This window comes from Venturia canescens, chromosome 9 (assembly GCF_019457755.1).
Source record: "Venturia canescens isolate UGA chromosome 9, ASM1945775v1, whole genome shotgun sequence".
Classification (NCBI taxonomy): Eukaryota; Metazoa; Arthropoda; class Insecta; order Hymenoptera; family Ichneumonidae; genus Venturia; species Venturia canescens.
Genome location: NC_057429.1, coordinates 8600480 through 8616390, shown reverse-complemented (window position 1 = coordinate 8616390; position 15911 = coordinate 8600480). Strand labels below are relative to the sequence as shown.

General features: G+C 39.6%; 1 protein-coding gene across 1 annotated transcript; it reads left to right on the top strand.

The window, feature by feature from the left end:
- Positions 1-4510: 4510 nt before the first annotated feature.
- On the top strand, positions 4511-15651 carry LOC122416158 (UDP-glycosyltransferase UGT5-like). The gene is made up of 7 exons (XM_043428876.1): positions 4511-6693; positions 7934-8200; positions 11280-11478; positions 12096-12272; positions 13950-14267; positions 14380-14608; positions 15263-15651. The coding sequence occupies exons 1-7, from the start codon at positions 6457-6459 to the stop codon at positions 15408-15410; spliced, it is 1575 nt and encodes a 524-aa protein (XP_043284811.1). The 5' UTR covers positions 4511-6456; the 3' UTR covers positions 15411-15651.
- The last annotated feature ends 260 nt before the right edge of the window (positions 15652-15911 follow it).

The following is a 15911-nucleotide window of genomic DNA, read 5'->3' as shown; positions in this document are numbered from 1 at the left end:
TCGAACTTTGGAGATTTAAATGAGTATTTTTGCGAGCACACATACTGAATTGGTTGACTTGGTACGCAGAATTGTCAGGAATTCAGAATAGCTGCTTGCTGCCTCTTGCATTATATACTATTACAGTCGATGATCAAAAGCAGTTATCACATTTTTATACATTTTGCACTCCAGAGAGTCTTCGAGAAATCAAGTTTTTTTTTGTACAAAAAAATATTTATTAACAAGAGTAAAAAGGTCCGAATATAATCTACGCCTGCTATAGCATTGAATTTCATCGAATATATCATTTATTTTTCGCTATGTCAATATTTTTGAAAGTACTCGAGAATTTGCTTAGGTCTGTCCCGGTGTGAGGATCAATAATAATGTAACGTAGTTTGTAAATGAAAATAAATTCTGTATAAATGAAATAAATAAATCAAAAAATTATTAAGAATGCGAACAACGAAAAGCAAGTTTTTCATTTTAAAGAACTTGCTGCATGTTTTTCCTATATTTTACGGTAAGTTAAATTTAAAAAGGAGCTCGCCTACTGTAATATTTGTACTAGTATGCTCGTGTCTTAATTCTCATTAAAAAAACACGGCAGTTCAAATGAAAAATCGAGCCTACCGATGATGTTGATTGAGTTTAAATTCGAAGCTACGAGCTCGATCATTGACTAAGCCGCAGTTTGTGGAAGACATCAGGATGAGTCAAAATGCATGGAACCCGGTGAAAAGCAATCGTTACATATATTTTACGAACGATAACGAAATGAGAGATCATGCGTTGATGCGAATGCCTTCTTGTATATACAGAAAGGTTTCAAAGCAGGTCGAAGAATACAAAAGTGTGAGCTTTCGAGTGTACAGCGTATTTATATATTCATACGCGTTTATTCGAAAACATTATTATGTCATCTGTCTTACTTATTCACGTTAGCATTGTTGCGATGAATGATTACGGCGTCGGAAGGTACACGCGCCTATACTTTTGAGTGTTGATGTTCACACAAATGGACGAAATATATGACATCCAGGTGCGTACGTCTGCGATCTGTATTTTCAATTCGTAACACCTATCCGCCAAAGTTATGTGACAAATTACGCTACTTGCGCGCGGCGTGCGAATGTTCATGTCATGCGTTTATGTACAGCGCAGTTCATTGCATTTACCTATGCACGATGGGGAAAGGGGAAAGTGAAATTACGCGAAACTTTTATGCAGGTTCGAATCGCGTCGCGGCGATATATGTATACATATATGACGTCGGGAATGGCGCGCCGCGAGGAACGGCGGTTAAATATCCTCGGAATTTCGTTCACAAGTCTTTTTCATCCGCTCGCATTGAGATTTAATGAAAGTTTCTCGAGAATTTGGCACGTTCTGAATGTACAGTGTATACGAATATGGCGGCGGGCTGCTCATACACAAGGAACGATCATTATTGTGACAAAAACATCGCAACGACTCTTGGTATAACAATAAACTTGATTGCTGTATTTTAATGATCGATATAAAATACACGTTGTTGATAATCATTCGTTGACAGGTGCGCTAGCTTTTCTAAATTCTTTTTTCGTTTGCGCATAAGGCTTCGACTCGCCGGTTTATTCGCGCTCGCGTATGGCGAGAAACCTCATTCAGGAGATATGCGTTCCAAATTCGAATCGACTCGATATGTGCGAGCTGTCGTACATCGAGTATGCTCCCAAAGATACTTTTATTCGGCCCGAGTTTAGTTCGCCCCTCGGAACACACACGCGCATTCACGCGTAGTACATATTTCATGGTGCACGAATCGTAGCTCAGCGGGATTACTAATACGCTAAGCGCATACAAATTTTATTGTTTCCAATCGCAATGCGGTAAAAATATAACGAGGTGTTCACTTTTTTCTTCTCCATACCAATGCTCTTTGCTCGAACAGGCCAAGGAGTACTTTCTCTCGAATTACCGAAAAAGTTGGGAGAGCTCGTTTTATTTGGCTGCGGATCGTAAAAAGAGAGAAGAAGATAAGACAACATTTCTGGCAACGTAATTTTCTCTCATTTTCTGACCGAATGGATTATTTTTTTAGTTTCTTATATTGTGTATTTTTCTTAAAAAAAAAATGTTACGACCACTTTGGAATCAGAATGAAGTTGATAAGAACGAAATCGGATCTTAACCAAACCCAAGTAGGACTGTCTTTGAGAGGCACAAAAATTCCTCATTCCTCATTCTCGTATTCGCTGGAGCGAAAAATAACGGTCATCGTCAACGACATGGCGCCTGTTTCATCGATGATACTGTAAAAGTGGCAAGAAAAAAGGAAATCTTGCGAAACATCGCGAGTCTCTCGAGCTCATCGTTCTACATTTACGATTTCCTCTCGAATAACTCCTCTTTTTCTCTCTCTCTCTCTCTTTCGTTTGAATCGCACTAGTAAAACAAAGTCCCGACTTCAAATTGTCTACTGTTCGAGATTTTCTTCTCCATCGATTCGAGTACTCAATACAATTTTATTATCACTGCTTTTCATCGAAATGAAAGTTGGTTTTCAACATTTTACACGAGGCCAAACGATTTCGCGATCCCATGCAACTGATTGTTTAATGATTTGTGCGAATAAACGCAAATTAAATAAACTGGCATCGATAATTGTTTGTTGAAAAATCATTCGTCGAGCTCGACACGAATTATCATGCATGTTCCGAGTAACAATAATCGAACATTTTCCATATTGAATAACCCGAAGTAGACCAATTTTCAAGCTCGTGTGTGGTTTGTGGTGTTTCGCATTAGAGGCAGCTACAAGTAGGGACTCCTCTCCACGGTCCAAAAGTTTTGCTAACCTTGAAATATTCAATAACGTCGAAAACTTTCACGAATATAAATGGACCAAGACCCTAAGAGCGAAGGAAACACCGCACCAAGTTCCCATGTCGGAAGACACACCACACATCCGCGCCCACTTAATTTTGTGTGTGCGAACTGCGAAGGAACGAGAAGCATCAACTACTTATATGTTAAATCTATGATGGGACGTCAAGCATTTACTCATTGTTGGCGTATGATAATTTCCCGGAATAATTTTAAGTTTAGACAAGCATCTCGCATCGAAACGACTGATGTGGGAATTCTCGAAGAGCACGCACCGAGAAATATGTGCGGAAATGATTTATCTCTGCGTATCTCCGATACAAAACGATGCGAAATTCTATACGTACAAATAACCAAGTTTTTCTTTGAGAATATTGCAAAAGAAAATGTGAGTGTTGAACAAACGTTTTGTCGGATAATGGAAATGAAGCTCCAGAAGTTCAAACTCTGCTGTTTCTCCCGATTGTTCTCGTCCGTTTTGCGGCATCGCCTGCCAAATGGTTTTCATTGCGAAATTGATATTTTTCTTGAATCCGTTTGGAGTCGCGCACCAGCAAATGCAACTGCGTGATCGAAAGTCGAACCCTTTACAATTTGACTCTCGTTCGGCGAATATATTTTGTGAGAACCGTCAATATTAAAAGAATTTCAATGTCATGGGAAAAATGAGAGTTTAATCGCGTGTATTATTTCAGAGAATGAAAATGAATGTCGTTAAACGACGAGCGTTAACGAACGCTATAGAAATCGAGGATCGATAAGGTTTGAAAAACTGTCAATTTGATTTATACACCACAGGAAAGATAAACGGAAGCTCGCAAAGTGAGCAAATAAAGAAAGTCCACAATATCCCGGAGATTTCGTAATTATATCGCACGATTAAGTTGCATACTCGCGTACAACTGCGAGAGAATAGCTGCACGAATCCCTGCTGCCAGGTTATTCGTATAAATTGTTTGTCTGAAATTGAAATCTGGCTTTCATCTCATCACCAAATGGAACTTAATAATTTATTCTCTCCTCGTGTTAAACTCGCGAAACGGAGTGCTCATTACGAAAGTAATGAATGCAACGGGTTTCCGCATAAAAGTGCACCGAAGGATAAAAAATTGGTACTTTCAAAATCGTGCTCTCTCCCAGTTCCCTTTCCCTTTAATAATCCGTCCGTCACATCGTATTTTCCTTTTTAATTTATAATCGGCTCGTTTTCCTAATGAACGAAACGAATGTTCTTTCTCCACGACTTTGGTTCTGCTCCCTGTGACCAATTCGTACAATAGAAGCCAAGCTTCGTACCTCTCGTGTTCCCAAAAGACGAACGTTTACTTTTCCCTTCATCACTTTCCATTCTTTTCGTCGGCATTGAAGCGTTGTTTTTATTTTTCAAATTCTCCCATCGGCCGGCGTGTCCCGTTACGAGAAAGAATCACGAGGTTTGTACGACGTCGTAGCACAATTTCCGCAGGTGCTGGTATAAGAGCAAAACGTTCCTTTCGGTATATATATATAATGCTAGACATGGGCTCTCGTCTCTTCCACAGGCAAACAGACGAGAGTTTGAGACAACCACCCTCGAAGTGGGAGTAAACTCTCTCTCTTGGTCTCAGCTGATCGTTAAACCGAGCGTACTGGTCAGTCAAACTTTCACGCTTCGCGACATTCGAAGTTGGTTCACCTCGCGGGCTTACCGTTTAATATATTATAAACATATCTTCGGCATGTTTGCAATCGCGTCATCGAACTGTCATCAAAAAGTTCAGCGAAAAACGTAATATTCCGTTTTCCCAGGGAGGCTAAACTTCCGAGGAACTTTTTCTCGTTGAGAAAGAGCATGCCACGAAGTTGAGGCCCCGCATTCGAAAAAAGCGCGAGTATACCAGGAGAGTGCGTCGTTAAAAGTTTCGATAGAAAAAAAAAACATGACAACAGTAATAAAGAAAGAAAATAATGGTAACGATAGTACAAAAATGTGTGTATTATGAGGAGCCTGATGCAATAACAAAAAAAACGACAACTGAAGCTGCGGTGAATCGAGCGGTGAAGGCTGTACTTCCGGTATATCGGAAGCAAGCCTGAGATCGTGCTGGTATTAATCCTTGAGAAAATATCGAAAAAATCGTACAACTGGAGGAGAGCTGTGAAAAGTGCGGTGATAAATTGTTAAAAATGCAACGAAAAGCGAGCCCAATCGTGGTGTGAATGAACAGTGAAAAGTAATAAGAGTAGGAAAGAAATAATCGACTGTCAGGATTTGCACATCGAGTCTCAGTGGCGAATGAGAGCGAGTCGGCAGCAGCGTCGAGATGATATTGGTGAAAGTTCACGGTGAGGATACAGCCACGGTTGAAGACGTGCAATAGTTCTGCACAGCCTCCGGAGCATGATATCGAGATAACGTTTAGTCCTAAATACCTATGAAAACCCCAAGTCGGTGCGAGCACTCGCATTGAGTCCGTGACGAGTTTTCGTTGACGCTCCTCGCAATAACCAGTCATAGAAATGAGAGTAAAAATAATAACGTTAAACTTATTATAGGACTGGTAAAGTATCATCGCGCCGCGGGGGGAATGAAGGGAGCAACGAATAAATTAAAAGGGAAATGTTATACTTCTTCGAAATATTGAAAAAACGCGTAAAAACTAAATTGAGCCGTCGAACTAACGCGAGGAATAATTGTCAATGAAGCCCGAGCACTGACATCGCTCGTTAAGTGGGAAAAAAAAAAAACGAAAGGAACATGGTGCTGCAGATAAAAACAAGGCAATAAATCACATTAGTTGCGGCGAGTTTGGGAATAATTGAGAGTGATGTCTCGCGTTAGGAACGAGGACAGGGCTCTTTTGAGGCTCATTTGAATGAGAATTGAAGAAAAAAAAAGAAAATCTTTTTAAATAAAAAAAAAAAAAAAAAAGCATCGTATGCAAGAGGTTTTCTCGATTTGTATGGAAGTGTCACATTTGCAATTGCTCCTTTATACCAATGCCGACGAGCTTCTCCTCTCGATACCATCGTGGTAGGAAGAAGAAAAAAAACAAGACGCGAAAAAGAAGCGAGCAATTTACGTGTATATACATATAAATATATACGGATATATATGTATATACCGGGTCGGGGGAGCAACAGTGAGTGATTTTACTTCTCTGGTGTCAGTTTGACGCGAGAGGCGAAACTGAGTAGAGCCCCATTCAGGCCAATAATATTCGAGGATCTCAATTCCTCCAAGCTCGTTACTTTTTTTCTCTCTTTTATTTTCTCTTTCATTCCAATCTTTCTTTGGCCAACATCTCTCCCGCACGAATTGAAGCTTTGCCGGCGAAAGGTAGTTGAGAAAAAAACCCGAGAGATTGTAAACCGAGACGGAGAAAATAAATAACAACAATAATACTGTAATATCAGGCCGGTGAATTCGTTCGATAAACTGCTCGCCTTCGAAATTCATCCTTCGGCCGTTAAACTTGGCCGATCAGAAGGCGAAACGAAAAGAAAAAAGTAACCTACGAAATATCCGAGTTTTCATGAAGTCTAATCGATCAAGAGTGAGTTTATGATCGAGAGAATAATTATAGATCGAAATCATAATAAAGTCGATCAAAAGGGTTCGTCATAATGGCGAAAAATTCGCGCTCGTCGTTCGTTCTCCTTATTATTGGAAATGCACTTGGCGTATGCACCGCCTACAACATACTCTTGGCAACGATGGGCGGTACGAAATCTCATACTGTACCGTTCGTTGCACTTGGAACAGCCTTGAAATCCAGGGGTCACAATATCACGCTGGTTAGCGCCTTTCCAGGACCCGCGGCCAACAACGAACTGCGCGAACTTGTACCATCGATCCTCGAGGTTCGTACATCTAATTATCGCTCAATGCTCGCGATCATCGATCCTTTTTTCTCTCTCCGAGCCACTCGCATACGTGTTTAATTAAATTTATCCGCAGCCAGAAAAACCACTCGCCAGGATCTCTAATCCGATCGCCCTGACCTTGAACCTTTTTTTTACCGATCCACGCGCACACACACACGTACTTCCACGCTAGGAAACAGCTCCGACGTTCTTAATGGAAAACACTTAAATGGAGGAAACAGCATATTACTCGATTCGCTTTTTACATACTCGGGATCATGAAATTAACTTAATACTTCGTCAAAGCTATTCGAAATTCCTCAATGACATTCGAATTCTCATAATTCATATTGAATTTGTTCATAAATACTGTGGACTCGATCTTACAGTCATTTGATGATTGATTCCAGGGCTGCTCAACTGTTTTGAACTAACCAAAAGGAGTAATATACATAAAAACTCTGACCCTCGACGGAGTCGAGTATCGTACTTGACGTATAGAGTATCCTGAAGCACAGAGCCACACACACACGCACACGCGCGCACAAAACTGTGCAAATGAAAAGTTTCGAAGTGATTACGGTCCGCGTCGTGTAATTTCAGTTTGTGCATATACTTTGTTCGATTCAGCATATGAAGAGAAACGAATCGACGTCGTTAAGGAGGGTGGCTACACTCGTCAAAATTATAAGAAATTGATCAAATTTGGTGATAATGTTCTTCAACATCAATTGCGAAGACACCATGCATTTTTTTCAAAATTTTCTTCTGCTTAGTTATCGAGTAATTACGCATTAAAGCAGATTTCTTATGTCTTAGTGATCGATTACTCGATAACTGTACAGAAGAAAAATCTTTAAAAATTTGTATTATCAAATTTGGCCCCAAAGAATATGTTCACCAAATTTTATTAAATTCTTATCATTTTGAAATGTTTAATGTATTTAACATGGTTTAGCATGGCGACATTGTATCGTCGGTAGCCACCCTCCTTAAGGCGCGACGCATTTACCAATAGACCAATAGACAGGGCGTCGATTAAATCAGACCGGAATGATAGTTTTTTGTTGATCCGATCGAACTCATATTCGATCGAAGTTGTAATTCAACATTCGATTCAAGTTTTAAGTGGAATGCGAGAATTGAAACGATTTTGTACCCTAAAGCTTTTTGTTGGAAAAGACTCCTTAAACGAAGATTATATACAACGAGAGTTGTTGTTCTTTTCTCATATCAGGCGTACGTGGGCAATTACACGTCCGAGTGGGACTTGGTGGGTTCGAGATTCCGTAACGAGCTGCCACTTTCGCCCTGGGACGCCATGAGATACGGCTGGGAATCTTGCGAAGCTTTGCTGCGAGACGAAACTTCTGTTTCCGGTATAAGGAGACCGTTCGGTAATCCGAGATCGCGTTGGGACGTTGTGGTTCTCGATGGTGCTTATCCCGAATGTCTTCTTGGGATTCTGCATGGTGAGAATTTACCAACGATGATGCTCAACACGGTGAGTACAAGGTGTTTGCTTCTGTAACCAAAAGTCACCTCCGTCTACACCGTCCTACGCGTTCCCTTTATATTTATTATAGGGGAGAGTGGGGCAAAACGGGAAACCCGAAAAATTCGAGAAATTTTTTTTTACTTTTTTTTCTTTACTTTTATATTGTCCGAAAATGAACGAAAAATATATTTTTTCCAAAATATCATGTTTTTTTTTTTTATTTCCACTACTGTCTGTGAGAGTAATCGCAGATATAGGGGAACGTGGAGCAAAGTGGATACACCATGAACAATTAAGCTAGATGTGTCGGTTTACATATGTGCTGTCAACTACTGCTGTGTTAAAAAATTGATTTTTCACAGTAATTCTTCATAATCTGTCAAAAAAAAATTACGGGGCAAAGAGGACTTCCCCTCGAAAAAAATGCTCTACGAACGATTTTGACTGGATGTCTCGAATGTGCGATGAAATTGAATGAAATTTGAATTGAGAAAAAAGAAATAGCCTCGTGTGGCCACTTTGCCCCAGTTCCCTTATTTTGGCGGACTATCATCTGCGGTCACACCTGCACACAAATCATGAGGCGACTCCGCACAACTTTAACACTGAATCCATGATTCGGTGAATGAAGAATACAAACTTTTATAAATTAAAAACGCACCCAAGGTGCATTGAATGAAAATTATAAAAAAAAAATTTCACAAATTTTTTAAGGAAATTGCCCCGGAATTTTTTTTTTTTTGAAAGTTGAAAAAAATTTCAGTACATTTCTTGGTTTTTGGGAGTAAAAAATAAACGGAGCTTTTCAAAATCCTGAAAAGTTCAATATTTTCTTAGGTATCCCGTTTTGCCCCGCTCTCCCCTACGTACGTTTCTCCGGTTTTAACCAAGGCTAACGAGTCTCGAATAACTTGATCGGGTTTAAACACTTTCGGCTTTTTCAATTAGTTCAACTGCTCCGTCTATACTACTCCGTGTATGCCGATCCATTAAACCAAAATGGCGATGCTCCAACAACGAGAACTTGACGTTTGCGCAAAGACTCTCGTCATTTTGCATTTTTTCGTACGAACCTCGCCGATGAACCCTCATTCTTACTGTACGAATCATCTAACGTCGCGGTTCTGAACCTTCTGACAATGAGCTCAGAAATAAACATTTGTGCGGTCGCAAATGAGCACTCAATCAATCGATGTCTGCGACTTGAAAGCGACAGCAATAAAATCGTAAACACCGCGGACACTTATCGGGCGCTCGTTCCAACAAACATAAAAAGTTACGAGTACAAATTTTCAATGTCATATGTAAAGTTGTAGCCAAGACCCTAAACTTTTTAAGCGATACTTGAAAAAGTCATTTAAATTAAGGGCAATGTTGCCATGCTAAAGCATGTTAAAAATATCAAGAATTTCAAAATTATAAGAATTTAATAAAATTTGGTAAATGTATTATTTAAAAATATATAAGACAATATAATTTTTTTTAGATTTTCCTACCACAGCTCTCGAGTAATTGAACGCTAAAGTTCACGTGTACAAGCCTAGAGTTTACATACATCTCGTGCATAAGAAGTTCGATTGAACGCTCAATTATGCGATAACCATGGGGTAAAAAAAAATTGAAAAAAATTGTATTTGTGTACTCGATGCCAAAGAATGTTATCACGAAATTTGATGAAATTCTGATTATTTTGATTTCGTGATTCACCCTCCTTAAGCTTCGATCGGCCGAACTAAGATATAAAAAAAAGTTGTACGATTTTTCATTTTATATGCATATCACTCCCGGCATATGAGCCTTTGAGACTGGTGATGAAACTTCAAATCGAATATATGGTGGAAATGAATTTTTATGAAAGGTGAATCGGCATCGACGTAGAAACAGTAAATGCACACGAGAATTCGATTGAGTGAACAAGTTTCGTATTTTTCGAACCTCTTGTAGAACGATAATGCAAGACAAAATTACACACCCATGTGCATACCAATTTTATTATGAATGCGTAAAAATTTATAGCCCGAGTAGCATGATAGTGCGTATATAATAATATCATGCAAGGATCGACAACTCGCGACCAATTACAAACCTGAGAACGTGTTATTTATCACCGGAATTACGTAACTGCGAGGGGTAACTCATGGTCGCATCTCTGTCCCTCTCATTATATTTTCTCTTCTCACCGAATGGGGAAAGACTTTCCACACTTGCGTGCCATATATGTATACATTCTGCAACAAGTTCGCGATTCAGTGGCTCGCGTATCTCGTCGTTATTATCGAAATTATTTTTATTCAATTATTTATTATCGAAATGTCTAACATCATGGGGTACTGACAAAGATAGAGAAGCGATTGTGATGGAATATTTGTGACGCCATTCACTAGAATCGAGCATTATTTTCACATCGGAGAGTTTGGCTCTTTGAGCGCGTCAGTTCCAACAAAAAATTGCCACTCCGCGAACACTTGTCGAAGGAATTTTCATTGATTGCGAGAGTGTAAAACTCGTTGATATTTTAACACGCGATTATGAAAGATATCATTAGACCTTGCGAGCGAGGAGCTGTCGGGATTAACCAAAATTTGTTCAAATTATGAACTCGTACGTTAATCAACGTATTGAGCCTATCTTATATGTAGATATAAAGTGAGTGCTCGAAACTATATGCCCACATATACGTTTAAAAGGAAATTTACACTGCAAAGATGAAGTAAAAAATTGACACCTGCTCTCGCACGCGAGATTGAAAGGTGCCAATTCGTAGCTTAAAACTTCTGAAGAAGATTCTGGTAGTTGAGTGAAATCTTGAATCAATATAAAGGCGGTTGTTCTGAAGCGGTCATTCCGGCCTCGGAGTCAACCAACCAGAGTCGATTATTATAAAGTTTCACGAAAAACATTGCTACTTTCGTATCGTGTTGTTGGTGATAAATCATAAATTTTCGTCTACATATTTGCACATTGATGAATGCGTTCTTACAGCGTCATGATTTTCGAAGAAAATATGTGTGAAACACCTTGTGTGCGTCCGTTTGTTTCCACGACGATGAAAATAAGATGATTTTTTTCCTTTTCCATAAAACAGGTCGCCCTCTACAGCGGTTCTATAGCACGCCAAGGAAATCCTGGGCTCTGGTCGATCAACCCTTATTTCGGCAAGGGTCTGACCCAAGACATGAGCTTTCCCTTGAGAATACTGAACGCGGCTTGTCTCGCTACACTCGAGGTCATGCACTGGATCATGACAACCGGTTACATACAGCCCACGCTGAGAAAGTACTTGGGTAAAGTTCACTCTTCTCATACGACACAGATCATTTACAAAAAAAAATAAACTCAAGTAGAAACAATAATACACGTTACAATGTTGTCGTTTAATGTTTCGGGATTCTTTCGCAAACTTTTTTTTCATGTTTTTCCCAATTTCCATTTTTATTTCAAAATTTCTTCATTCTTCGTATTTTTTTATTATTATTCATTGATATAACGCGCAACGGAATGACTTGTCAAAAGAAGCAGTCAAGATGGATTGAAATTGTAGTGGTTAAAAAAAATTATTTTAAACAATTTTTTGAACAGTTTCACCGGCCGAAGAAAATATTTTTTTGTATTGAAAATTTCAAAAAATAAGAAGTTTTTCTTGGTTGAGAGCAAGACATGGACAGAAGAATTAAAATGCTTATGAACTTGAAAAAATTACAATATTTTCTGAGAAGGCTTCCTGTTTAACCTATCAATCTTCCCTATTTACGCGAAACGAAATAAAATAATGATAATGAAGATGTTAAGATTATGTTTGCAAATGGATGGATAATGTCTGATGCGATTAAAATGACTGCAAGCGAGCGATGAACAGGCTCGTATACACATTTTGATAGGAAAATTGAATTTTCGTTGTCAGGCGACCAAGTTCCCGATGTGAGGGATCTTGTTTCGGAAGTACCTTTGACATTGCAGAACAGTCACTACGCTGTCGCCGATTCTGTGCCTTATCTGGCGAACGTCGTGAACGTGGCGTGTCTCCACTGCCGTGAAGCGCTGCAGCTCAGTCCAGATTTAGAGTCGTTTTTACGTCGAGGTAAATATGCGCACGAATATGTTTCGTCGTTGTATTTACAGAATGCGCCGAAAATCGACGTCGGTCCTCGGAATAACCTGCTCCCCCCTCGATCCCAAAACATATTCGATAAACTCTGTCATCAACACTTTTTCCAGTTTCCGGATCATTTTACGACGCGCTATAAATTCCCCGTAAATCCACTTCCACGGTCCTCGCCACATACTTGGCAAAGTTGTTTTACTACACAATTTCTCACATAATTAACCAACCCTCCTGAAACATTTGATTTATAACTTCGAAAATGAAATTTTTCAAAGTATTCGTGTCGATCATTTTATACAGAGATATAGTTGCACGAAAGCCATTCCAATCTATTTCTTTTGACACTTTTTTGCCAAGCAATTTGGATGCGTGATATTTGTTCTGCTCAGATTTTCATTCCTTTTTGTCATATATATTAATTATATTTGAAATCTTATCTCGCATAATCATTGATGATGAGAAATGAAGAAATTGTTAGTTGGATCGTTGAATTAAAAAATTGTAAAAGAAGAAAAAATTCAACATCCTTTTCCTTATTATTTGTGTGCGTAAATAAATTTTGAGTGTTAAAAAAATGACAACGTCTCAATACCGGAAATATAGTACGTGCGCGAATGAAGAAAAACACTTTTTCATAGAATGAAAGCTGTTTTTACGACGAAGTAGAAAAAGTGTGAATGTTAAATGTTCAGTAATCGTAAATGAAAATAGAAAAAGCTTTGGAGATGCGAAAGGATCGAACGAGCAAAAAAGAAGCGACGAGGAAACAGAATGCAATTATTAATTTGCACCTTTTTTGCATGCTTCCTCGAAATGTCTTGCCGCAGTTTTGTTTGTTATCGAATGTCAACGTAAAGTATGAGTGCGTTCGTATGTTGACGTTGAATATTGATGAAACAAAATGCGCAATCGCGGGAGTCGCCTCGAAGGATATTATGCCGGAAATCAAAGACCCGCCGGTTGTCAAAGAACCTCAATAAAGACGTGTCTTTATATCAAGTAATTCGAGTGTTCTGAATACCGTAATTTCAATTGAAAAACGTGTTTGGCCATTGAACGTATTCGGCCAGGATGAGTTGGAGACGTTTGAATCAATAAATAATTGGAGCGATGTTAATTTTTCAAAGAAGTATCTCGTTGCCCTTGAGATATTCGCTCCGAAAGAAACTTATTCCCTCTACCTCTCTAATTTTCGTGTCGTTGAAATTTTCATTCGTAGAGAACGTGACTTAATTGAATTGAGCCGAGAGGCAAGTCGAACGAGCATTTTGGGAGTTATAAAACATCTGGGAGAGCGTAAATTTTTCACGAAGATAAGTGGTTTATGAATACGCACACGCGGATGAATTCATGTGAAAGGTAAAAATAGGCTTTATACGACTGGAAGGAGGCAGGCGTTTCCGAGGCATTTTTTGTCGGGGATCTAAACGAGAAATAAGCTCGTCGTTAGGAAAAAAGTGTGAAACGTGTCTTAAGACTTGAGCTCTTTTATCGAGTCTCTCGGTAAGCGGGAAACAATGAATAAAATTATAATTTAATAGCGCGCGAATGGTTTCTTTCTTTCGTTGAATTCTTGTCATTATTTTGCTCGTGTATTTATGATTTTGCGACTACCGACTTTTTCTTCATTCAATTGACTTTTGATCCACTCAGACTTCGTGTACGTCTCCATGGGATCGTCGGTACGCGCTTCGGGTATGCCCGACGCTCTCAGAGAAATGTTCGTCGCAGCTTTTTCGACGCTCCCGTATAACGTCGTGTGGAAATGGGAGGGTGGAAAAATCGAGGGTTTGCCCGGAAACGTGAGAACGGCTGCGTGGTGGCCTCAACAAGAGCTGCTCGGACATGGAAAAATTCGTGCTTTCGTATCGCACGGAGGTTTGCTATCGTTGCACGAAGCGGCGTATCACGGAACCCCGACTCTGGTGCTTCCGGTTTTCTGTGATCACGACGGAAATGCGGCGCAAGCTGGTACACGCGAATTTTCATATCGACTCCCGAGTCTTGTATTCCACTCCTTCGGACTAGAAAATTCTCTTTGTAGACTTTGCCGCGTCCATTTCTGATTTCAATTATTCCACAGAAAAGCTCGGCTATGCCCTCGTGATGGATCTAGCGAGCTTATCGATTAATGGACTCCGAGAAGGCATTCTGAAGGTCGCTTCGAACCGGGAAAACCCGTACCGAGATGCAGCCAGACGCAGAAGTAGTTTGCTCAGGGATCAGCCCATGGGTCCAAGGGAATTGGCCGTGTGGTGGGTCGAGCACATGGCGCAGTATCGCGGTGCGGACCATCTGAAAAATTCAGCGAGGTACGAGCCAACGTTGCTCAACGACATCATTTCGCTCTAACTTTCTTTCAAATTTGCCAAACAATAATGTGCATCGACCCGCCTGCTTTTTTTTTTACCTCTTCAAATAATGCTGGGATTGGAACATCGGTGAAAAGCTTTTTCTGCGCATAGCATCGCTCAAACAGACTTCGCAAAACATGAGAAAACCGTTTAATCGTTAAAACGAATGTGATAGTAGGAGCGTCCGCGCTTCTACTATGCTACGAAGAGAATATTTGTTGCTCATTAGATCCACCGAACCACCAGAACTGCCCCCTCGTGCCGAATGCGAACCTTTTCTTTTCTATCCTTTTTCCGGATTCAGTGAAACTCATTTCCCAGTCGTTTCCTCAACAAGAGTCGAGCTTTTCCGCGAAGGGGACGATTTTTTCGACTATCTTCATACGCAATAGCGCATTTTTTATAATGAAATGTGAAAATATTTGGAATCGAGCTGCTTTATTTTTCACTAAGAGATAATTAACTTGATCGAATCGTTGATTATTCTCATAAATAAATAAACATTTCTCATAAATCGCGTTGGTCAATGCAATCGTTACGGCAGAGGCCAACGATTTATTCCACAGTGCAAAATAATCGGAGCAAAATTCGTTGAATGTTTTTGTTTCACAGGCACATGGGTGTCCTTCGTTACTATTCAATGGACGTTGCGGCTTTCTACGTTTTCGTAATAACGGCGCTTCTCTTTTTGTTCGGTAAGCGACCGATACGATTCACGATGACGAGGTGTATTATGGAAAGGAAAAAAAAGGTGGACTGACAACGCGCGTTGTATCGGCAGTGTGCTTATCAAGACCATCGACGAATTATAACAAAATCAAGTGCGTGATGACAGAATCGTCTTACTATATATGCGATCACCAAACTTCAATCAGCCTTTATTTATTATCAGTTTAGGTATTAGGTAGTCTCGACACTCCAGTTTTATCGTATAGATCTTATAACCCTGAGCGGCATGTGTACTATAAATAAAAGTATATTTAATATTTTATGTAAAAAAATCAAGTCTCCATAACGATGTTTTCCCAATTTCGTACCAAATGATAATGTTTCGTCATCGAACTGATGGAAACACTGGTTTTCCGTCAGCCTATCCTTTAATTCGAGAAATCCTCATCACCAAAATCTTCTAGCAAGGGCGAACATTGCCTTTTCACGAAAACCCAATTTAATCGATATAATAACCGCGTCGTTCATCAACGATTCGGGTTACGAAACCTTTTACAAGTTGAAGAAACATTAACTTGATGTTCCAAATCGA

Bases quoted from the DNA above. Each gene is read 5' to 3' on its own strand.
- LOC122416158 (XM_043428876.1), top strand. From the start codon at position 6,457: ATGGCGAAAAATTCGCGCTCGTCGTTCGTTCTCCTTATTATTGGAAAT. The intron at 8,201-11,279 runs GTGAGTACAAGG...TCCATAAAACAG, and splicing joins CAACGATGATGCTCAACACG to GTCGCCCTCTACAGCGGTTC. The intron at 11,479-12,095 runs GTAAAGTTCACT...TTTCGTTGTCAG, and splicing joins CACGCTGAGAAAGTACTTGG to GCGACCAAGTTCCCGATGTG.